At 35.7% G+C, this 25,508-nt stretch overlaps 1 protein-coding gene across 50 annotated transcripts in view; it reads right to left on the minus strand.

Moving 5' to 3' along the window:
* ANK2 (ankyrin 2) overlaps positions 1–25,508 on the minus strand; it is a 679,068-nt gene that overhangs the window by 119,446 nt on the left and 534,114 nt on the right. For 38 of the 50 annotated variants that reach the window (XM_058721568.1, XM_058721573.1, XM_058721572.1 and 35 more), the window contains 9 exons: positions 24,744–24,842; positions 20,459–20,644; positions 19,990–20,013; positions 16,743–16,841; positions 15,411–15,509; positions 8,704–8,802; positions 2,929–3,126; positions 654–752; positions 390–488 (listed from right to left, as the gene is read on the minus strand). In XM_058721568.1, coding sequence (XP_058577551.1) covers positions 390–488; positions 654–752; positions 2,929–3,126; positions 8,704–8,802; positions 15,411–15,509; positions 16,743–16,841; positions 19,990–20,013; positions 20,459–20,644; positions 24,744–24,842 — 1,002 coding nt within the window. The remainder of the gene's footprint in view (positions 1–389; positions 489–653; positions 753–2,928; positions 3,127–8,703; positions 8,803–15,410; positions 15,510–16,742; positions 16,842–19,989; positions 20,014–20,458; positions 20,645–24,743; positions 24,843–25,508) is intronic. The other 12 variants (XM_058721560.1, XM_058721581.1, XM_058721577.1 and 9 more) reach the window with 3 other exon arrangements.

Consider the following 25,508-nt stretch of genomic DNA (forward strand, 5'->3'; position numbering starts at 1 on the left):
TTCATATGACAATCAAAATTACCTGGACTACAATTCACTCAAGCAACTAGAATGTGTCCTTAAGATTTTATTCCAACCAATCATTCATTCACATTCTGAGGAGCTTTCAGAATGTATTTTGTTCTAATAAATGGATTCACGATGCATGTTTAATCCATCTGCACCAGGAAGCTGAAACAGCTTCCACAGCTTACATTCTATTTTCTAACACAATTGTTCTCAGTGAAGGTCTGGTGATTATTTTAATAACTTGTTATTATGGAGGGTCTTCTCAAAACTCGGCTGCTCTACCTATGATGACATACACACGGACATCCCTACACACATCCAGACTCTCTTTTCCTCTCGCTCCTTCTCCCTGTGGTTATTCTGACCCAAGCCATACTCACAATGTTAGTGACATCTGGAGAGGCTCCGTTCTGCAGCAGAAGGAGGACAATGTTCAAGTGGCCCATGAAGGCAGCCACATGTATTGGTGTGAGGCCAGACTGCGAAACAAAGCAACAGCAGTTTTACTCCTCTGCACCAGTGGGGGCTTTGGGGACTTCTTCAGATAAATAACACTTGAGTAAAGAGGACAGAAGATGGGGGACAGGAAGGGAAAGAAGGAGTAAGAGAAGGAATGTTTCGTGACAAGCTGAAACATTTTCTACCTCTGTGATAGCTTGGATTGAAGCCCCATATTTCACCAGCAGTTCCATGACTTTGATGCGGTTTTTCTTGCAGGCAATGTGCAGTGGAGTAAAACCATTCTGTGCAAAAGACAATCAAGTTAGTTGAAAACATGCAGAAACGATCCTCACGCAACTCCATGCTGGCACATTGCAGGCAATAATGTTACATCGTCACATAATGTTACCATTTTTTCAAATGCTGTAGGTGTTGGAAATTTGGAAAGAAAAGTGGTGTGTGCTCCCGTAAGCCCCCAACTTTGTTTATATGTGGGGGGGCCTGTATAGAATTCTATTAGTGTGGTTACAGAGAAAAACAAAAGTAAAGAAAACTGCATGGGCCTCCTTACCAGAAGTTCGGAGATGTTTTAAAGTATACTGATTGGTCAGGTGATGAAATGGCTTGAAGGTGCATGGAAGGTAAACATCTATTTTTCTGATGAAAGACCATTTCTTAGGGCATAAAAACTGTTCATCTGTTTGACTTCAAAACTCTACAAGCATGACTGCCTCTACAACAAACGTTTCAGCTTCGCTAACATCTTCAGGCAGGGGGTGTTGCAAATTAGCAGAAATCATTATTTATGCTAATAATTTTTACATCCAAAAGTTATATATCTTCCATTAAGAAATTTTTATAAGGAATTGTTGTGTATTAGCAGAAATCATTATGCTGATAATATTTTATATGCAGAAGTTATATTTCTTACATTAAAACATTTTCAATTTTATCATTTTATAAAGATACGATTATTAAGTTCTTGAATGTTTTCAAGACAAGTATGGAGAATTTCTGGAATTAGTGGAATAAGATATCTCTGAGGCAAATGAATGTGGAGATGTCTCTAAGACAGTTTTTAACTTTCCAAACTAGGCAATGTGTAGGAATTGGGGGCAATTACATAAAAATTTGTTAATTAGTCCCATGCTTAACCCTTATGTGTAAGTATTATAATTTTATTTGAACAATTATCCCTTTGAACAATTATCATTTGAACAATGATCCCTACATACAGAATGGCTATGTCTGTTCTGCCAGTTAGTTACTTTGCTTGTCCGAATGGGGACTGATCATCAGTCAATATTTTTCTACACTAGCAGTTCTCAAGAAGGCATATTGTCTTACTTAACCTAATGACTTATTATTCTTCACGATGTTCAAGTCACTTCCCATTTATAAGCTATGTAGTAAGCCAGGTATAAATAGCCAAATGTATGTGTAGCACTTAAGTGATTTTTAATTATGAGTGTAATATTTTATAAGCTTATTGACCACTATCCAAATGAAAGTGAGTATTTTCCTCCTTATAAGAAAATAAATATCCTTACATAATTTCATATAACCCTAAAAATATATTTGCTTCCTGGGCAATTAGGAATAAATTGATTCCAATGGAAAATTTTCTAATAAAAATAAGATTTATTGTTTAATAATTCTCGTGGCACTCTCTCATTTTAAATATTATCTGAAGACTAATTTAACTAATAAACCATGTACATGTATAGGATAAAGGCTTGCTTTTAGTTTGAGAATTAGGAAACAAGAGGCATAAATTAGTACATGCCTAATACTCCCAACGATTATTGTTAGAATATAAGTGAAGCAAGGAAGATTTATTCAATATTAGACCTTGGGAAATGCATATGTTGCTCTAGGGACAGCCTCTTGTAGATTTCTCTTGACCAATTCCCATAATAGTTTATATGAAATGTTTCTTGAAGCAGGAAAGTGCTAAGCATCACTTTTCTATTAGACTGTGTTTGGGGAATCAGGTCAGTAAGGAAATTCTCTAAGTGAACTCTTTGCAGGCTTACATTTTACCCTGTCTTAACATGGTCAAACCTACTCAGCACTTTAAAACCATTTTTTCCCCAAATAGAGATTAATAACATTCAACTTTTCCACACTTTCATTCTGACTTGGCATAGAGGTGTTTAGAATTTATTTTGTGATTTCCTATTTTCAACTTCTATTTTCCATTTAAAAGTGCTTACCGCTACAGAAATTTCATATCTATCTGAAGCTTGCTAGTTGTGGAAATGGTACCTTGGTGTTTTCCTAAATCTACCCTTGCTCACCATCATTTAATAGCAAACTGTGAAGGCACGAGGTAGGCAGGCCACTTGTAGGCGGCAACAAACTTAGCAGAATTAACTTCATATATGTAACCACACTTTGCTAGTGCACCATTGATCAATCACTACGGTATACTGATCTCAGTCTCTATTCTGTTAATGTGGACTAGGCCAGGTTTACCAGAGCTCTGGCGTTTGGATTGGCTCTTTTGTCCAGAAGGAGTTTGGTGACACGGTAGTGGCCACAGTGTGCAGCAACGTGGAGGGCCGTCAGGTAGTCTAGGGTGACATCGTCAACAGGCGCCTTGTGCTGTAACAGGTGCTTCACACATTCCACATGGTCCCCCTGTGCAGCCATGTGAAGTGGAGACAGCCCGTTCTGCATATCGAAAACACAACAAGACCAAGTCCACATTTCAGTCATGACTTCCAGGTTGTGAAACACAGCAAAGTCAATTCTTGATATCTGGTACAGTTGGTAGCAGAGGGAAAAATAATCTGCATTTGACATCTAAATGTATGGTAGACTGTGTAAGGTGCTGAGGGAAGCTAAGAGAACATTTAATTTCATAATTATGCTATTTTAGGCAAAACAGAAATTAATACGTCTTTTGTGAATGAATACATGATACTGTGCGGCAATTCAGATGGCTCTCACAATTCTTAGGGCAATGTTAGATACTTAAAACAAGCGATGGCTGATGCTGAAATTATTTGTATCCAATGCCATTCAATTAATCTCTCTGCAAGATTTTCTTTACTTCTAAATGGGGGGGGGGTGGATGAAGGAGGGTAAAGTGGGTTCATCAAGGAGAGAAAGATATTTTGATCATCTCTTAGATCCGTGCTGCTCCAAAATTCTAGAATTCCTTTTTCCTATCATGAGACGTGAACTGGACTTGGAGAAAGCAGTCAGGTAAGGGCTGAAAAGTGTGAGACAAATGTGGATCATGTGCCAATGACCTCCCAGCTTTTAAATTTTGAAAATAATATAAATTTATCATCATTGATGGTGCCCAAAACAGCGTTAGTCTTAATTGTCAGAGAAGGTCAATAGCAGGAATGTAAGATAGGAGGGTAATTCACTGAGGATTATCAGTTTAGGTAAGACACTCAGTTTTAAAATTTAAATAAATAAGCTTATAAGAAAAAATACGTCAAATTAGGGCAGAAACTAAATTAGAAAACATCTGCCCATTAAAAAAGAGTCTTTTCTTAATAAGCAATGCAAATACAGTGACTAGGGAATAATTGTTGACCAAGTACCCAGCTTGGAAGTCATTTCATTCAAAGAAGTAGAAACTGTGTCTGGATAAAAAGCCAGAATGTGCTGAATCCCTGATATTCTCAACAAGGAAGGTGATTTCAACAATGAGGGACAACTGAAACCAAATACAGCAGTCTTCACTTGTGATTTGGGGTGGCAGAAGTATGCGATTCTGAAATTATTAATATACTTTCTTTGTTTTTTAAATACTCTTTGCCCATAATTATTGCTTTCATGTTAAAAAATTCTTGAAATGAACTTAGAAGAGCAGGGTGATGAGAAGGTATTTATGCACTGGAGGGAAGATAGCATAAGGGCAAAGTGTAGAAGAAATTCAGGCCTTGGCAGTATCTGGGGTGATGTGTGGCACGTGTCTCTGACAGTCTATCAATCTTTAATGTGGTTTTATCCACTTAAAAGTTATGTGGAAAATAAAATCTTCAGCAGTTAATTCTTTGTTACATTTCACAAATATTTACTGCATACCTACTTAGGTTCTGATCAAGTACTGAGGGTACAACTAGAAACATAACAGACACGGACCCCTGTCTTCATGGAGGTAACGTGTGGTAGACAGACAATTCAAAAAGAATAAGAATTAAAATATATAGTATTTTATATATCAGTGTTTTGGTTTTTTTTTTTTTAATTTTTTTTAACATCTATTTTTGAGAGATAGAGAGAGACAGAGTGTGAGCAGGGGAGGGGCAGAGACAGAGGAAGACACAGAAACAAAGCAGGCTCCAGGCTCCGAGCTGCCAGCACAGAGCCCCATGCAGGGCTTGAACTCACAAACTGGGAGATCATGACCTGAGCTGAAATCAGATGCTTAACCAACTGAGCTATGCAGGCACCCCAGAAGGCCACCAGTATTAAGAAGAACACTAAAGGGGCGCCTGGGTGGCTCAGTCGGTTAGGCGTCCGACTTCAGCTCAGGTCACGATCTCGCGGTCCGTGAGTTCAGGCCCCGCGTCAGGCTCTGTGCTGACTGTTCAGAGCCTGGAGCCTGTTTCAGATTCTGTGTCTCCCTCTCTCTCTGACCCTCCCCCGTTCATGCTCTGTCTCTCTCTGTCTCAAAAATAAATAAACGTTAAAAAAAAAATTAAAAAAAAAAAAAAAAAGAAGAACACTAAAGCATTGGATGGCCAAGGGAGTTCGTGTATATGAGTGCACTGTGGATAGGCTAGCCAGAAGTAGCCTCGCTGACAAGGTGAGTTTTGGTGAAAGACATGATGACAGTATGAGAGCTGGTCCTGCTCATCTGGGGGAGAATATTTGAGGATGAGGAAAAGCAAATACAAGCATGTCCGGTTGAGACCACCAGCATGACTGATGAACAGTAGGGAGCAGAATGCAGCTGAAGACACGTGAATAAGAGGAGTGAATAAGGAGAGCAATTCAGGCAAGAGACCTACAAGGCAGGGTGGACTTTTTGATTTCTACTTGGAGGGAGCTGGGATGCTTTTGGAAGGTTTAAGACAACAGGATTACTCTGGCTGTTCTGTTGAGAATATACCGAATGGGGTTAAATGAGAAAAAGGGAGTCAAATTAGCATCTCTTGCAATCATTGAGGTAGGGTTGATAGTGATCTAGACCAGGGGGGTGGTAATGAGACTGTTAAGAAATTGCTGAATTATGAGGTATTTTGAGGGAAAACGTGACAAGGTTTAGTGATAGGATACGAAGAGAGAGGAGAGTCAAGCACTGCATGATGTATTTGACCTGTGAAACTGAAAGAATGAGATAATAAACATCATTTGAGATCAAAAGACTACAAGAAGGATTAGGAGTAGGGGTGAGGGAAATATCAGCAGCTGAGTTTTGAACTTACTAAATTTGAGATGCACAGTAGACATCTATGCAGCAATGGTAAGTTGACATCTACAATATAGAGCTCTGGAGATACATAGATGTGTGTCATCAGCGTATAAGTTGTATTTAAAGATGAAACTGGATGGGATTTCTTAGTGAGTATGGATAGACAAATAAACAAAGTGAGCTCTGGAGGTTCTAACATTCAGCGACGTGGGAGAGAAGAGGCGACAGGCAAGGAGACTAAGCAGAAGGAAAGACAGAGGGGTGTAATGTCCCAGAAGATGAATAAGGAAAGGAAAGTGTTTTGAGAGGAGAGGAGCAAGCAACTGTGTCAGACGATAGCAAGAGGAGAGAACGCAGACTATATGGACAGATTCACGTAATTGGTAGATAGGAAGACAGGAGTCTATAGAAATTCTCTTCTGATTACTTCAGTTCTGTCAGTGCTGTGAGAAGTGACAACAGAGAAAGAAGTCTAAAGAAAGAAAAAAGTATAGAACAGTCAGGTAGCAGGGAGTAAGAGCGAACACACTTGGGAAACATATCGTGATTGTCAGGCAGCATTAAAGGTCAACTTGAGGTGAGCAATTATGAATTTATAGTGAACCCGGTCAGTACGGCTGGGTGTTTTCTGCCACCACACTCAGCTGCAAGATTTGATCAGGGTCAAATATAGCAAGTGAGCATGAATATGTCAGGGAGTGATATGAATGATTATGCTGGGCAAAAGTGAGGGCATAAAAGTAAATGAGGGACAGTAAAACAGTGGCTGATGGACTCAGAAGAATAAACACATTTCTAGAGTTGGGGTTCCAGAGAAAGGTAGCTAAAACATACAGGGGTGTTTGGAGAGTCAGAGGTTAGACACAGAAAGGGGGGTTTACACAGGGTTTACAGTTACCAAATTGAGAGGCCAACCAGAAAGGTCATCTACAGCTGTGGCCAAGATCATTAAAGTCATCATGTATTAGAAGAGGGGTTGTGGTGAAGAGTCAGTTTGCCAAGAGCTAGCATTTTCAAATAATGGGGGGGGGGGAGGAGTGAGTAGATAGATGAATATTTGCTTCAAGGAGGAATAATGGATGATTCAAAACTGGGAGTTTTATGTAAGGGGAAGAATAGTCTGGCATTAGGTGCCTATTCCACTCACAGGCTTATGGTATCAACTTGCCAACCTGATTAGTTCATCTTCTCCCTGTTCTTTACCCTGAACATAGCTCTACTTTTTGTTATTATCTCCTTATCTATCTTACCCACTCAATTTTGAGCTTCTTGAACAAACACTGTGTATTATTTACCTTGATAGTTCCTTAGTGATCAGAACACTGCCTGGCGCGTTGTAGCTACTCACTATGATAACTGTATGCATGGATGAATGAATGACCGAATAAATGAATAGATACAATCATGCAGTCACAGATACTTTATGCTAGATCCTTACATATAAGTGATATTTGATATTATAAGAAAGCCAGTAAAAAATTCATCTAGGTAATCCATTGTCTTCATTAGTGACATGACAATTTTAGGTGAACTCTGTAGACAAGACTATTTTATAGTTTGTGGAAAAGCAAATCTGTCTGTTCTCAATTTGATATATGTTTTCTATTGGTTGCAACATGACTGGTGAAATTTTATTATTTTCATTTAAATTTCAGTAAGTTTTCTCCACAAAACTTTCTACAATTATCTCTGCATTATCCAGCCCAAAATGTCACATTTTAAAGATAAAACTCTACAACACTCATGGTATCAGTATGAGAATGAAAATAATACATATGATTTGAAACTACCATTTCATGGCCTATAGGGCACAGCTTTAAAGATTAAGTTCATTCTACACATATTTTAAATATGTGGGCTGGGTTTTGCTCCAAATAATTTCAAATAAATATTCAATTAAAATATAATACAAATAAAAAAAATTGTTTATTTTGGCTGTCTATTCTTCTCAGTTTACCCTAGTAAAAGCATCAGTTGGTGCCAATCCTGTTCAGGGGCTAGGCGAGGTAGAATACAGAGAAAATGTAAGAAGTGTCCTTTGTCTAAATTTTTCTTGTATTAAGGATCCGATTGTTGCATATGCTATAAAATAGTTCTGTGTGATTATTTTTTATCTGTATCTCATGATATTCCTTGGTAACCCAAAGAGTGGCTAGAAAATGGGGACTTGCACAGTAATAATGCTTGTAAAATACATTTTGTAATGAAAACCTCCAACAAATCAGTTCCTGGTGCAGGTTTTGGTTAGAGTTTTCTTCATAGTTGAGCATATGGATGAAATAAGACAAGAAATGCTAGATGTACTGTGCCATAGAGAATGTTAGGCTTGTTTAATGGTTCTTCGTAGATGGCCTATCCTAAACTGCGCTTTCCATGTCATCTACTAATCCTAAATACAATCATCCAACACCATTGATAAGTAATTCTTTTTACTAGTATTGCCTAAGAGATAAAGATTAGAGAGCCAAAAGAATATCTTGTATTGCTAATTGTGCTACTTTAAAAGACAATTTTATATGTATTTTATAGCATCCCACAGAATCATAAAAGTACAGACCTATAGAATGTAAGGAATATTCTCATTTATATACAATATACTCATTTACATATAATAGAAATATATTCAAATTTCCATCTGTGGTAAAAATATAGAAAGAACTTGAAGGTATACATTCAACACATTTTAATGCCTGTATTTTCTAGTTTTAAATAACTTTAAAACAGTTTGATATACACTCCTCATTTCTAGCACGCAATTGTTGAGTAATTAGAAAATACTTGATTAATGCTTTGATTTCAAGAAGAAAAGACATATTCAAAAAAGTGGCTTAAAGAGTTCTTTAGATCCCATCTTACCCATAATGACCCACCTTAGTCCTTGCCAGCAAGGGAGCACCCCGTTCCAACAGAAGTTCTACCACTTGGTCATGTCCACTTCTTGCAGCACAGTGAAGGGGTGTCAACCCATCCTGTCCAAAGAATTGAAGAATTAAGCCTGAGTTAACTTAAACACACACACACACACACACACACACACACACACACACACACACAGATTGCCTCTTATGCCACTTCAAAGAGGTTTCCTGAACTTGTTCCTAGTGATTCAATACATCAGTAATAGAACTACTATTAGTTAAATGATAGAGGAGAAGAGTGAGAGGAAGACAAGACAGTGAGAGATCCTGACAGAGGGCAAGAGAGAGAAAAAGGAAGATAGGGATGAAATAGAGTGAGGGTGTAGGCAAGCGAGATCTCACATGCAGAGGTTCAATGTAAAAACACATGTTGTTGGCGCTGTGTTTTCCTGTTTGGGAAGACGGAAAGGCAGAGTTTGTTGCATTTGTCGAACTTGAAAACCCTACTTGCTTGAAACTACAACCAGATGTTATATCATTAAACTATTTTCATTTTGGTTGCCCTAACATAATTTTACCCCCAAATTCTTCTTAACCTAATTTGTCCATCTATGTCATCTCTTGAATTGTTACTAGTTTTATAAATTCTCCTAAAATGCTCCCTGCTGCTCATGAGAATAAAGTCATTTTTTTCACATTCTTCTAAAGGTTTCCACATATATTTCCAACATTTTAAAAACTACATAGTTATTTCTCAGAGGTGAAATTTGTTATTAATAATAATAGCATTAAAAAGGTGTCAAACGGAATTATGGCACAACTGTGTGTTATGTTACTTATAAAACTTTCTGACCTTGATGCTTCTCAGGTAGTTTCTGATTCCAGAGAAATCCTCAAATTCCCTCTGTCTTTTGGATTTTATTTCTCTTTAGGGTGAAATGGCCAGAGAGCAGAGTGCATGGGTAATATCAGGCAAAATGTACGAACGATGGGTAAGAAGTGAGAGAGAAAATGAAATCCTGAGTACATAAATTAACTACAGATTTCAAGCTTACGGGAAAAAACAGATTGTCATGGGGAAAGACATTGAGAAGGTAGGTAGCATTCAGAGAAAATGAGGGATGGGGACATTAAGAGGACTTCAAAAGCTGAATTTTCCAGAACTCTAATAGCTTATCTTTTGTGTCTCTGTTTCCAGGACCATTGTTCTGAATTATGTTTTCCCCCTAATAAATATAAGTCATCTGAATCACAACACTCTTCCTATCCCAACATTCTGGGATCCTATGCTAGGTATTTTCCCTTTACCTTCCAGATCCATGCTCTACCTTTCTCTCCTCTGCTCCATGTCTGACAGAAAGAACTCTAGATTGTATTGGTGAGCCACCTTGCCCTCTGGCTTCTGGTTGACTATGGAAAATGCAGCAAGACCTGAAGCCACTCTGTAAAGGATCTCCTTAGTCTGGCTGTGTCTCTTTACCAAATATTATGCTCCTGCCAAAGCAGCCTCCATCATGTAGTTTTCTCCTTTGAAGTTCTGGCAACCTACTTCTCACCTTGCAGGCCTAGGGTTGGTAATGAGCCCTGCTGTTGGTAGCTCTGGGGATACTCTACTAGCCTTTGTGCCTTCCCTACAATCCACCCTCAATGTTATAAACAGATCCTTTAATAAATCCATATTCAAATGATCAAATTTGAACATGCACTCTGGTCCTGGCTAGGACCTTGAGTTATTTGTCAGTGCAGAGCCCAAGGTGGGGTTCAAACTCAGGCACCACAAGATCATGACCTGAGCCGAGATCAAGAGCCAGACACTTAACTGACTGAGCCACTCAAGTGCCCTGGTCTAGAACCTTGAATTATAATGATGCTTTGCTTTGTTAAATCTCCTTAGCTAGTATTAAGATACTGAATATCCAAAATAGACCTTGCAATTTTAGATATGTAGGAATTAGCATGAAAAGACTGCCTTTCCAGAAAAAAAAAAAGTATTTAACTACTGTAGTTGGGATGCCAAGTTATTTTAAAGTTTGCCAGAGAGGAGTCTAAAAAAAGTAACTGTGCAGGCAAAGCAATTAAGATGATTGTACTTTTGTATCTTGATAACATACCTTGTGGTTAAAGTACAGAGCGTTAGTTGCTACTTAATTTATATAACTATTAGATATAGCTTGATTTCTCAAACATATTCTTGGTGGGAGCTCCATGGAGAACTAGAATTTGAGAAATCAACTATAGTGAATGAAGGCATTATATGCAATGGTCCAGCAAATGGGCTCTGGAATCAGGGAGCCTCAGGTGTGAGTCTCAGATCAGCCACTATGGATATTCTCTGTGAGGCTCAACTTCACAATACATAAAATGGGGATAATTCTTCTTATCCTATTTAACTTACAACCTTTGTTTGAAAGATGAGGGGACTCTGCCTTAAATCATTTTTAGAATAGGTATTTTTCCTACAGAATACATGAAATATTCATTGTATAATCATGTTGAAATCTTCTGATATTCTCAGAATAACAATAGGAAAATATAGAGAGCGCTTAAAACCACACAGGAACATCAAAGAACAGTAAGGATTACATTGATTCTAAATCTGATGCAATTTATCTACCCTTATCAAGGATATGGGAATTATACTAAATTCAAGTTTCCCAACATGCTCAATCTGAATAGATTTTAGATATTTTCTATAAGTACAGTGTCTCATTATTGCCCCCCACCCCCTGAATCTTACCCAGGTTTTGTGTTCCAGGACTTTTTTATTTACTTTTTTTAACTCCTAGGGGCAATGATCTGTTCAATACCTTTTTTAACTCAAATTCTTAAGACTGTATTTAAAGCTTACATTCCTCCCCTCCCACAGTTCCTTTCCTTTTGTTCTTTTTTTTTTTTCTTCACTAGAATCAGTTCATATCACACCATGATGTTGATAATCCTTAATAGGTTAAATCAATCAACATTAGAGGGACACCATTTTTCCAGTTGATAGCCCGCAGCATTAGCTGTTTACAACCAGTTCTTTCCTTACCTTTTCCCTTCCTCCCCTCTGCTTAGACTGTAGATGTAGCCTGAAGTCTGTGTATGAACACAGGCTCTTGTAATTACTACCCTGTGTATCCTAGGTCAAGTTACATAACTCCTCTGAAAGTCACTTTTCCCCTTGGGAGTCTCATTTCTCAAATGTAGGCCTCCACATTTTCTCAACAAGCAGATAATACACACTTCATAAATTGTTAGGAAAAGGAAATAAAATATTTGTAGAGTACTTAGCAGGGGGCCTAGAACAGTGAGCATATGACAATTGGTGGCCACTATTGCTGTTGCTTTAATAATTATGAGCACTTTTTCTGATATATTGGTTTTTGTTCATCATCTTTTAATGTTTTTGTATACTTTCATTGTTTGCATTGAAACATGCATTTCAATAATTTAACCTTATATGGAGTATCTCCACATATAAATAATATATAAGTTTAAAAATAAAGACAGAATAATGTTCTTAATAAAACCTGGATTAGTAATACCACTTTAAACCAGCTATGAAATTTCTGTTAATGTTTTTAACATTAACGTGAGATTTTTCAGATAGCAGAAAACCGAGCTCTGGTGAAAATGTCTCAGTTTCCCACTAGATCCCAGTCAATGATGAGAATGTCAATGACATGCACAATGTCTCAATGATTGACAAAGTGCTGGCAAAAGTGGGAAAGGATCAGTGGGCAAGATATTTTTAATTACCTGAAAGCCTCTACATATTCTGCTTTTCTCTAGATAATGAAAACCTTATATACGAGATTAACAATGAGAAGATCAGGTGGAAAATCCTTGATAGACTATACTAGATTGAGAATGTTTACGACTAGTATGTTTGCTACAAGAAACTGAGATCTCTATGATAAAAAATGAAAAAAAAATATTATTCTTAATTCCTTATGTAGAGCCTCAATTGTACTACCTAAAAAGCAGTCAACAGTAAATGTAAAATTTTTCTGTTTTAAAATATACTTTCAAAAGACAAAAGAGAAAGCTAACCAGATTCCTTTTACTTTAATAATAAAATGTGATAGTTGCAGAACCAGCCTCCAAATTCCAGACCGCAGTCCTTGATTTCAGTATTACCTTCTACTTGACTTTGCCTTTGGTAAGAAAGATATAGTTGTTTTAGTTACAGCCAGAATTAAAAGAATTCAATTGCTTTTAAAATCCTACTTCTTAGAGATAAGGAAGTATTTTAACTTACGGTGGGAAAAGCTCAGTACCACCATTCAATACTGTACTGTACTCAATCCTGGGGTGTGCCGGAGCCAACCCACACAAACTAGCGAGAGCCAAGTTTTTGCACATCTCTTCCCAATTTTGTATTCAGTGATACCCTATTGGTAGCTCTAACTGGCCATGATGGAGGTATGGGGAGTATTTACACTACAGAAGTCAGCAAAGGCAGAAGCTCCAAATCAGAGTTTGTTTGTTTTTGAAAGCCAATTAGTAAACTTTTACTAGCATACTGCTAATCTAATTCTTTGGGTACTATTAATTTGCATCTCTGTGAGTAAAGGGACCTAGTCTATCATATTAACTGCTGTATCTCTAGGCATTAAGTAGAAACTCAAAAACTATCTGTTTAGGGAATGAATGAACAGAAGATCCACACAATGTATACAATTATAAAAATCTACTTTTTGATTTATAAGTCTTGAATGAAATTCAACTTATTTGCATATCTAAAAGTTTCATTGGATGAAATACAGCCCAAATATTCCTTTTACAGAAGAAACCAAAGCTTATATTTTGATTAACTTGCTCAAGAACAATTAGTTAATGGCAGAACTAGCATAAGAATCCATTTCTCTCCATATCTTAGTATGCTTTTTATGAAAACGCACTCCCTAATTGGAGTTAGACTTAAATTACATATGCAAATGTATGTAGGCTATGCAAATTAGAGAATCTTTTAAAGAACTAAGCAAATATTGCAATGATCAATAAGAACAAAATCAATTGCCTCAAAATGAATGAATACTCCAGAAAAATACTAACAAGAGCATGCGGATTTTTAAGACATTGGCCAAGATAAAATTCTGTTGCATTTGCCAAGTGCTTTCTTTCCATTGGTACTCTCAATTATTAGAGAGTCTCAATAGAAATGGAGAGGTAAGTGTAAAGGGAGACATTATGTTAATAACGTATTTAAAAGAGGAGGCACAGAAACTGTCCTTTAAACATGAAAAACAAGTAAGCAAGGCATGAAACACTGTGCATAATTGTTCCAAATTCTGCATACCTACAGCACAGCAAGGGAAAAGGCATGCCAACACAGCAAAGAGTAGAAATCATATAAAACTCTAATGCAAAGACAGTAGACACTACAACAAAGATCTTGACAGACAAAGCAAACCACTCTAGAATTCCCACATGATAATATGACGTAGATGATCTGGATCAAATGTCTTAGAGAAATGAGATTAAGAAAGCAACAGTTCCTGAGGTCATTAAAAAACAGAATGTACAGTCTGGGACTGGTGTAGTTCTTAGAAGCACAAAGATGATAAGGCTAATTAAATAAAAGCATTTGCTAGCCTCAAGATTTGCAAAAGAACTAGATTCGATCCCTAGTCCTTTGACTCTGAAAATATAAAGTCCCAGGATTAAACAAAGTGAATAAAATATCACAAGGGATACATCCTATTCCCCAATCTTTTATAGACTTCTTACACCACTGTGTATTTGAAAATTCACATTATAGGAATATTTAAAATTTTGCTGAGGTCTATGATGAAGCAAATGTATTCCAGAGAACGAATATTGAAGTACTGGTTTAATGTTTAAGCAAGTAACTACTTATGATTCCAGTAACATAATAAAAAATTATGAGTAGCTAAGTAATTAACCCCCCTCCACTTTTAAAAAAATAAATAATAAGAATCTAAGAGTTAATTCTCATACAACCGTATGAGATTGGTTACCAACAGTAGCCTAAGTTCAGAGAAGATAGTAAGTCAACTGCCAATATCATACAGCTAGTAAGTTGTGGAAGTAAAATTTGAAATCAGGTAGTCAGCCTTCAGAGGCTGCGCTTCTAACAGTTGTATTCTCCTGCCTATCTTATTATCTATTTGTTGGGAGTATAGAAAGCTCAGAATTACATTTTACTTAACAAATTTGAAGTGAATGAAGGACACTGACTCGTATCAAATTGGATTGACTAAAGGTGCAATCTACTAACTATGTGCCTTTGTTCCATAAGCATATAGCAGATTGTTTGTTCAGGTCAGTATAGTATGACCACCTAAGAAAAACGATCTAAAAATTGGAAAGTTAGAAGCAAAGGATTGTCAACATGTATTAAAATATTTTATGTAAAAGCCACAATCTCAAAGCTTAATGTATGTTTATGAGTTTGGGTTTTTGAAAGGTACAGCTGATAATCAGAGACGCTTCCGTTCAACCTTTGATCTTTGTTCCCCAAAATAAGCATGGACTTAAAAAACTGTCTCATTGAGGAGCTAGCATTCTGTTTCTTCAGCACTTATGAGCAAATATTAATTTCACTTTACAATGAGAAACCTTTAAATATTGTATGAAATTTAAATTGAATCCAAGAAAGCAATTTCCTTGAAAATGCATTGTTTATATTTAAGCACTGGTATTTTAAGGTGCCTGCTTCAAGAATACAAAAAACAAAAATGGTAGGAAATTCAAAGAACAGAGACACTCACCCTGGTTTTGGCATCGATCTGACCACCACGATCCAGTAAGAGCTTCACCATATTTGTGTTTCCCCTTTTGGAAGCCACATGCAGAGGGGTGATTCCATTCTACACCATGGGAAGACGAAATAAGAGCATGTTGGGTATGACAGGGCATGATGGTGAAAACTTTGTGTTAAAAGGCACAAAGAAAGTTGTGATCCATGTGGTAATTTGATTCAAGGTTTTTAAAGTTTCATGTCTTTGATTTTTAAGGAACAAAAAAAGCACACAAACCACAAAGCACTATAGTTAGAGAATGAAAAATGGAATGAAGCTGCATAATTAAGTTTGTCTATAACCACAACATATGAATTGAATGTACACATTACATTGTACACATTGTCAAGGGACAAAGGGAGCACTTTCGCATAATAAACAAAATTTCAGATTCTACTTAGGACAGAGCTCTAGTCCAAAGTCTATCACTCTTTCTAAAATATCCATGAACTGAAAGATTCTGACATCTTAAAGTTTCCTATACTTAAAAACAGGATGTAAATATACATATTCAATAACCGTTACAAAAAAAGATTCTTAAAAACATCTTCTTCAGAATATTTCAATATGAAAAACAACTTGTAGATAACTCGACACAGTTTCAATACAGAAGACTTCTCAGGGCCAAAAACACCATATATATGAATTGTAGTTATTTATTTTATTGGCTATCGTATATCATCGTTATGGCAAGAATAGGTACCTAATTTTTTATATGTCATAATTTTGCAAATATTCAAATATTGCATTTACTGATTCATACTGAGTACACTGAGTTTTGTAATTAGCATGTAAGTGAATTCTTTCCAGTGAAAGCATACCATTAAACATATAATGCAACATGATGTCTTGTTATGTATTTTGGTTAGACTTTATGAGCACATTCTCAATTCATTAAAAACATTTTTCTGTCAAATTATATGCCCCATAATGATCATAACACTGTATAAATGTTCTTTTACATTTGATAATTAATGTTTTAACAGTTTAATTGTTTATTGACTTGAAGTTGCTCATTCATGATTCATGGAGTGATCTTTAAATATAACTACTCACACTGAGGTCAGAACGAATACCCTCCTTAACTACTACAAATGATTTGTGTGCCTGTGAATTTACACATTCTTATTTTTCATTTATTGGGTCATGATGATGTGCTATGATGCAAAGAAAAACATGAAAAATCTAATATATCCAGCACGGATTCAGTCAAGGAAAAAAAAACTTTATTGTTATTCATTTTTACTTTAATAAAATTTTCATTTACTGCTATCTAAAATGAGAAACTATTTTAAACCATACCCTCGCTGTGAAGTCCACAGCAGCTCCCCGGTTTAGAAGAAGAGTTGCCACATTGACATTTCCATAGTGGGCGGCAATGTGCAAAGGGGTAAAACCACTCTATGGAAAGCAAAGAGAATAACAGTAAATCATTTCACCTCCATATGTTATAGTCCCTGGATTAGTGAAGAAAATCACATGTAATTGTCTACCTAACATGTGAGCAACACAATTAAGATAATAAATGCTTTAATAAAGCTCTTTAAATTTTAGTACTACAAGATAGTAAATAACTAGGGCTATAAGCAGGTAAATAAATACCCTATATTTCTTGGCAACATTGTTTGTAATTAGCTTCATGATTTATCTGTCTATGAGATTTGTTGTTTATACAAAACCATGTATCTTGAGTTGGTTAAGCTTTAGAGAAAAACAGAATATGATTAAACAACATAAGGTTTCAGCCACAGAATTCACATAATTATGAATTAAAATTTTTTTCTTCAGAGAAAGACACAAAACTATAGTTTTGTTTAGTTTGGGGATTTTCAATAAAAAAAGAAACCAACATTGGTTGGCATTGTGGCTTTGGAACAATGAAAATATTGTGAGAAACTTTTACAGAGGTGTACAATTCATTCCACATCATTTACACTGTCATGATATTTCTGTCTTCTCTAATAACTGTTTAGTGAGACTATGCTGTTACAATGAAAAAAATTAAAAAACAAAAATTAAATAATATACCTGGCATCAATGTAAATATAAAATAAAGAAAAAAAATTTAGCTGAACACAATTTTGAATGTTAATTAAACCAAATTTTATCAATAAGATTGACATAAAATAATAAGCAAGTTAAATCAAATGTATGGACATTAGAGAACTGTTTACTTTCAGAATTTTTTTAATATTTATTTATTTTTGAGAGAGAGAGAGAGAGTGTGAGTGAGTGAGGGGCAGAGAGAGGGGGATAGACAGGATCCAAAGCAGGTTCTGCGCTCTCAGCGCAAAGCCCGATGAGAGGCTCAAACTCATGAACTACAAGACCATGACCTGAGCAGAAGTCAGACGTTTAACCAACTGCACTCCTACTCTCAAAATATTTAAAAAATGAATCTGAAAATCTTCATGGAAGAAAAGTATACTTTCTTTCATTCCTTATTCTGATGAAATTTAGTTAGAAATTTTTGCCATTTTCACAAAAGAAGTATATTCACTCTTTCATTATTAAAATGCTAAAAAATCTATTATTCTTGCTCTCCATAATTTCATAATTCTCATTACTTAATAAAAGATGAGAGGAACAATAAAGACTGTTCCTACAGAATTGGATATCAAATCCTGCAGCTTTGAGGTTAATTTGTATCATTCCCTTTTATTTGAAATGAACTTTGAGGTATATAATATTGTTTTTAAGAAATATTATATGAATCACAACTGTTATTTTTCTATTCATTTGATAGTTTCTGTAGATTTTGCTTTTTAAATGGACTAAATAAGCATTCAGATATCTTAGGTAATGGAAATTCCTCCCTGCTATCAACCAAATTAGCTACAAATGATTTCTGACTATAGAGAAACAAGACACAAAATAATAATAGTAACTATCAATCCAAATCCCACACTTGTGGTAAAGATATTTTTGTGTCTACAGGATGCCAAATACTCATGTCAAAATGGAGGGAAACATGAATCTACAACCTGGCTGTTATTTTATAAAATGTCAAATTTTTATATTTTAGGAAATAATTGACTGGAAGTTTTTCATTTGTATCTTGATAGTTCCTGCCACCTAGACATATCCTGAATGTAAGTCTACCATTTAAGTTACAGTTTCATTTCAGGAAAAGAACGTAGTGATTGCTGGTGAATCATTTTCAAATTATTTTTCTGATTTGCAAAAATAAACCAATTTATTGTCTGACACAGCCTCATCAACCGTCCATGAGGATGCTTCAGAATGTGACTCTTGGATTGACATGTGGCTCGTAGAAGCCCCTCAGGGAAACTCTTGCCTGGTTACCATGGAGGTAGAAAGCTCAGTTCACTTTTCTACAGGGGAATCAATGGAAGGGCTCCCCTCTCTGTTACTCTATTATCCTCAGAGAAGTATTTCTAACTCAGTACGAATCTTCCCAAACTGCTGCTTTCAATACAATGTTTACAGCCAATATTGCTTTCAAAAACGTCTCTTAAACAACCACCAAAAATCACCTACAAAATTAAAGTTATTAAAACCAGCAATTAAGATATCAATTTATATGTTTCTAGTCTTGAGAAATTTCACCAACCAATTGGGCCTTTTTAAAAAAAAAAATCTATGACCTAAGTTCCATGCACAGATATGGAACAAAAGAAATAATATGACTAATTCAAATATATTCATATCTCAATAGGTACATTTGTTAACAAACAAGATTTTAATTTTAGAAATACTCTAATATTACTAAATACCAAATGAATGCTCAAAACCTCTCTAGGTCCACAGCCCAGTGATCATGAGAGGTTAGTCTACAAAGTCCCCTCAACTAAGTGAAAATCAATCTACACAGTCATTTGCCTTTGAATACTGGTTAATTTTTATAATATACTTTCAACAATAAAAGGCATCTCAGTAGCAATGGTCGAAAGACTACACACACACACACACACACACACACACACACTACTGAGAGATTTCTGAACTGAATATTCTTGGTGATCAATGTGACTTACTTTGGTATGTGGAAAATAGATAATTTCATGTCAAGTACTGTTAAGACTTAGCAAGATAAAAGCAAATGCTTCCATAATAATATGCTCGGTATCACTATTGATTATATGCAATGTGGTTAAAAAGTACAGGAAGAAAAGGGCAACTGCAATGAGATAAGAAGATAAAACAGTTGCAAAGAAACCTCCTTAAATTTCACTTTGCTAAACTCTAAGCAGAGAAATTTCATTAAGAGAAGGTCATATCTCTTACTGGCAAAAAGTTAACAGTAAAGCTAACTCAGTAAAATACATATTAAGGAGTTTTGTTTCATGCTCTACTCTAGTAAGCTATTTAATTAGTTTCACTGATTTAAAAAAAACATCAAATACATATTACATTAAAATTTTTGAATTATTCATTTGCCTTAATTATGGGAAAAGTCTCTAAAATCAATTTCCTAATAATGGAAATTCCAATCATTAGTATGAATTAGTGAGCATTTATTCTAACTGGGCAAAAAACTAAAATAAATAAAAACAAGGTATATTTTGGTATAACCACAATACTGTACCTCGGTGGTCCTATTCACCATCATCTGAAGCAGTGTTGTGTGGGAAGAAGAGGGAAGATATTACACAGTGCAAAATTAAGTAAACGGTCAATCTGCTCACTGCAACTGGATACACTGTTCCAAAATACATTCTACTGAGAAAAGACATCCGTAATGCTATCCATACAATACAATTTTACCTTTCTAATTCCATTTCTTATTCCATACCTTTCTTATTCCATACCAATAGAATAAGTAAGCAGATTTCTAAAAAGCTGAACCCCATCTTTAAGAGACAATTATCTTAAACTTTGTTGTTATTATACCCAACAGCCGGTCCCCTTCTTTCTGAAATACCTCCGACGGTAATTTATCTCTTAGGATGACCGGAAGTAATTTTGCATTATCACCATGGCCTACTTCTGTATCATCCCCCAGGAGGAAGCTGGCAGCCGGAGAGTTCCTGTCCACAAATGTGTTCAGCTTTTACCTTGGATTGTACGTCAGCGTTGTGATCGTTCTGAAGCAGGAGTGCGGCAGATTTGGTGTCGTCTTTCCTCGCTGCGATATGCAGAGCCGGCAGCCTCACTTTCCCTTTGGTGTCATTCTCCAAGAGGATGGCCACTGCCTGGTTGTGTCCTTGCTGGAGTGCCACAGCCAGTGGCGTAAAGCCATCCTAGCAAAATAGAAGGAAAAACCCTCAATTAAATTTTGGAAGCGTGGGATTCAACTGTAAGCAATGCCTCTAATGTTTAAAATAAGAATTAAGATGGAGAAGAAAAGCAAAGGGATCAAAGATTCCTGTGAAGATTAAAGCAGATGATCAACTGTCCTATGCTGTACTATGGACTGGTTTCATCAGATTATTTTCCTAGCTTCTGTTCTAAATATTTTGAAAAACATCTGCATTCCCTAACAAAGCATACTTCACATAAGGTGAACTTAAATGTATGTTTAGAATGGGAAAATAAAAATCAGAACCAACGTTAAGTATACAGGCTAATCAAAAGGAAAAAGTGGGAAGGGTTGGAATAAGAGAGACCAAGTCTGATTGAGAAGCAAAGACACAGTAGCTAAGACAGGGAAATAAATTCTGTAATTAAATATGCAAGCTTCTAAATGTCTCTGTATCGATTAGGGGAGAACAATAATCATTATCAATGGAATGGTCTATTACCAATTAATGTGGCAAATTTGGAACATAATGTAACCTAAAACTTTTTGATAAATAAGGCTAGTTCATTAATTTTATACTTCATTGAATTTTATGTTACTTAGATCATTTAGATACAATGTGCTAGGTAATGAAAAAACAGATTTTTAATTCTAAACTTGGCAACAAGTTAAAAAAAATAAAACAATAGCACAGATCATCAAAGGTAAAGGAATTTTAGGGGTAGATGGATAACCATGCTTGTAAATTTGGAAACTATGTTTTCTTTCTAGAAACAAGTATTCAGTTAGTGGAAAGGTGACAAATAGAAAAAAATCTATATATATCATATATATCCTAGGCTCTGTGTATTTTAAAACCTCCCTTACTCCACAAAAGCTTGAAAACAAGTCTCAGAAGTTTCCATTCATAGAAGAGATGAGGACAATAAGATTGTATATTAATGATTACATTTTAGAGACAACAGCAATTTACCATAATCTAACTACTCGATTTGTTTTCAATGATAACTTTTTTAAACTGTAGGCTTTTGAGAAAAAGTGATTTCCTATAGCACTACCACAAAAAGACTTGAATTTGTTTTAATAAGAATTGAATTTTAAATAAACACATTACTTAATAGAATGGAAGAATACAACATGTAGCCTTGTAAAATGAAAAATAGTAGCCTAAATTTAGAACTTTGGCACAAATTAAGTTTTCTGTTCAGAAAGAAAGAACGGGCTCATTATCATATACATATTCGATTATCCCCTGCAACACTGTGATAGTTTATATGAAAAGAGTATGAACTTTGTTTTTGTTTTTTCTTAGAGACAAGGCATTTACTGACAGTACAGAACCTAATTAAAAAGTTTTTAGCCTTCAATTTTGGTAATGTTCAGGAAGAAGGAGAGTTAAGAGTTATAAAATTAGTACTGGAGGGACAGAGAATTCCCCTAAAAGAATTTAACTTTCGATATCTACCACATGGATTCCATTCTATTCTATGCTTCATGAGGGAGGGGTGAATATTTGAAATGATTTTTTCAAGCACCTCAACTAACTCCATGAAAAAGGAAACCCATATGAAAATTCAGTAGCTTCATTTTTCATCATTTATTTACCAATGCTAATTGCTATAATTATGGGAAATTTCAAATATTTAAAGATTTATTTTCAAACATGAGTTTCATGGAAGTATTGAATAATCTCATGATTATCTGCTTTTTAAAGTGGTCACAATGTCTTGATTAGTAGTTAATTTTTACAAATTAGGCCTACTTTTGGGCACAGAGGAAATGTCTTCTTTAGGCATATTCACACGTGTGCACATGAGACTGTACAAGGTATCTGGCAATACAATATAAAATATCAAACAGTAATCAGTCCTAAAGCCCTGGAAACATGGTAAGTTTTACAGAACGAGAGACTAAAAGGGAATGCCCATATGCGTGTTACTTGATAATCATTAGGGCCAGCAAAGGGAAGGGGGGGATTAATCAACTAAGCTTATATATGTCCAGTCAGTTAAAAATTAATTCTAGTTATTTAAGTGATTAAAAACTTAAGCAACAAGCATACACATGTCTAAGCTAAGCTTCAAACCTCATACGATTCACTTGCAAAAGCTGCATTTTTGTGTAGAAATCAGAGAGGGTTTTCATTTTTTGAGAATCACAGTGCAACATGGCCTCTGCTGATGCAGTGTATATAAAGGGATGTTTTTGGAACCAGACTGAAATGCTACAGAGAGCTACACCAAAGCAGCCTTGAGACAGCTATGAATACCAGCAAGCAGAATTTCTCTAAACCATACACTAGAAATAATAAATCTATCCGGTGACTAGAACTCTGGACTGTGATGGTTTCTTGGGGGAAGTGATTCTGCATTCAAGAAACTAAAATAAAACAGACACAGATTTCCTTATTTTGGTACATTTCTCAGTTGTCCTGATACAGAGATAGAGTCTCACATAGTTACTCAAGATTTACCTGAAGATAGTCATATGCTACTCATTGACATAATTAGTGTCTCAGGAAAAAAGAAAAAAAAAAAAGGCCTCAAATCATAAAAATCACACTTTACCCACATGGTAAGAGTGCAAAATCTGTGTGTTAAATACAGAACTTGAAATCATTTTACATTGGGCAGTTGTGTTTTCCAGTCATAAACAAATAAGAAACATGGCCCCATTAATAGTGGTTTCTTGGGATTGTTTTTTTTTAAGTAACGAGAATAAGCTGTCAGAAAGTTATTGCAATTGGCTCCATAAAAAGTTTTCTGCCAAAGGGACTGGAAATGGATTTAATAGATTATGATGATCTCTTCCCCCAGGGCAGGATAGAAAGGAATTCATGTTTATTTCACCTAAAGACTTAATCGTTCAGAAAGAAAGAAGTCCTTAATAGACGTCAAAAGTTACCAACTTAGTTTCTGGAGGGCAAGCATCTATCAATCATCTCTCACTCCAAGCCAGGAGTTTTAAAGTTCTATCAGTGGAGGCACAAAATATGAGAAAGGAAAAACACAGCCTGCATAATCTGGTTGAAAGGGGTGAGGAGTGGCATGACCCAGTGGAGCTTTTTTCCCTTCTCTGTGTCACTCACTTCCAAGCTTTGGCCCCACAAGGCACCACCTCACAGTGGTGGTTTGGAGACAGTTTCTCCAAACTCAAGGGTTTCTGGAGGATCACTTAGAAATCACAGTTCTAAGCAACCACTGAACTTGCTCCTTAACGTGCCTACGCAAAAATGAGAAAGAAAATAACAAAGCAAGTCTGTTTCTTGGAGGACATGCATAGTTTGAAAAGGAAAGTGATGTTCTATACTGGCCCACTCTAACCCTTTCTTATGTCTAGATGTCCTGAATGTTTTGATACTAAATGGACTTTGAACATCCTATTTAATTGTTGCTATAATCACAGTCATACTACTATATGCCATAATTTGCGCTTCAGAAAATGTGAACAGCTTTATTTTTGTCACACATTCCTCATAAAATTGTGCTAACACAAATACCTATGAATAATTTCTGATCGTTAAAAATTGTTCATTTAGAGAATTAAATTGGATCCTAACAGATACAATAGTGATGAAAAGAGATGGAAAGGATTTACTGTAATCTGATTTTAAAATAGTATAAAAACTCCCAAAACCGAGAGAATGGCAAATTGATGGAAGCATGAGTTCATGTAAGAATAAGTTGGCATGAATCTCAAATCAAGGCATAAACTCATTCAACTGTGTGCACTGGGTCCTTTGTTCATGGCCATCATTGTACATTACACAAGTAACATGAACACTCCTAGCATATTTTATTACTTAAAAAAATTTTTTTTTAATGTTTATTCTTTGAGAGAGAGAGAGAGAGAGCATGAGCAGGGGAGGGGCAGAGAGAGGGAGACACAGAATCTGAAGCAGGCTCCAGGCTCTGAGCTGTCAGCACAGAGCCCGATCATGACCTGAGCCAAAGTCAGATGCTTAACTGACTGAGCCACCCAGGCGCCCCATGAACATTCTAGCATATTTTAGACAAGATAATGGAGATCCTTTGCAGCTGGATAAAAAGAATATGGACATTAAGACCAAAGAATTTGAACCTCTGGGTTGGCAGTCTTACCTCAGTAGCAGTGCTCTGATTAGCTCCATTTTCAAGCAAATATTTTACAACATCAATGTGGTTCTCTTGGGCAGCCATGTATAAAGGAGTGAAGCCATTCTGAGGGCAAACAATAAAAAAGACATCTTTAATCATTTGTAAAGTTTAAACCAGGGAAGAATACCAGAAAAGGAAAGAGAGAATACTATGAGGTAAACTTTTGAAATGATGATACATATAACACATCTTCACAATGTAGTATACATATATTTACTATTATAAAACTAGCTATAATCAAAGTGAACCAATTCCTACACATAATTCCTAAAAGAATGAGGACAAAGTGATATGGAAACAATATTTACCAAATTCCCTACCTTCATTTCAGTTCTAGAGATTTACATTTCCCATTACCTAACCCTGTTAAAACTAAAGATATTTAGAATTTTAATATAATCCTATGGCATACATATAAATTCTCATTATATGTAGTGTATTTATAAAATAATATTTATATAGTATCTTCTGTACTTTTTTAATTAAAATTTTTAATGTTTATCTATTTCTTAGAGAGAGATAGAGTGCGAGTTGGGGGCAGGGGGGCAGAGAGAAAGGGAGACACAGAATCCAAAGCAGGCTCTAGGCTCCAAGGTGTCAGCACAGCACCTGACGTGGGGCTCAAACCCAACAACCGCGAGATCACGACCTGAACTGAAGCCGAAACCTTTAACTGACTGAGCCACCCAGATGCCCCTCTCCTATACTTTTTAAAAAAAATGTTTACTG

This window comes from Neofelis nebulosa, chromosome 3 (genome assembly GCF_028018385.1).
Source record: "Neofelis nebulosa isolate mNeoNeb1 chromosome 3, mNeoNeb1.pri, whole genome shotgun sequence".
Lineage (NCBI taxonomy): Eukaryota > Metazoa > Chordata > Mammalia > Carnivora > Felidae > Neofelis > Neofelis nebulosa.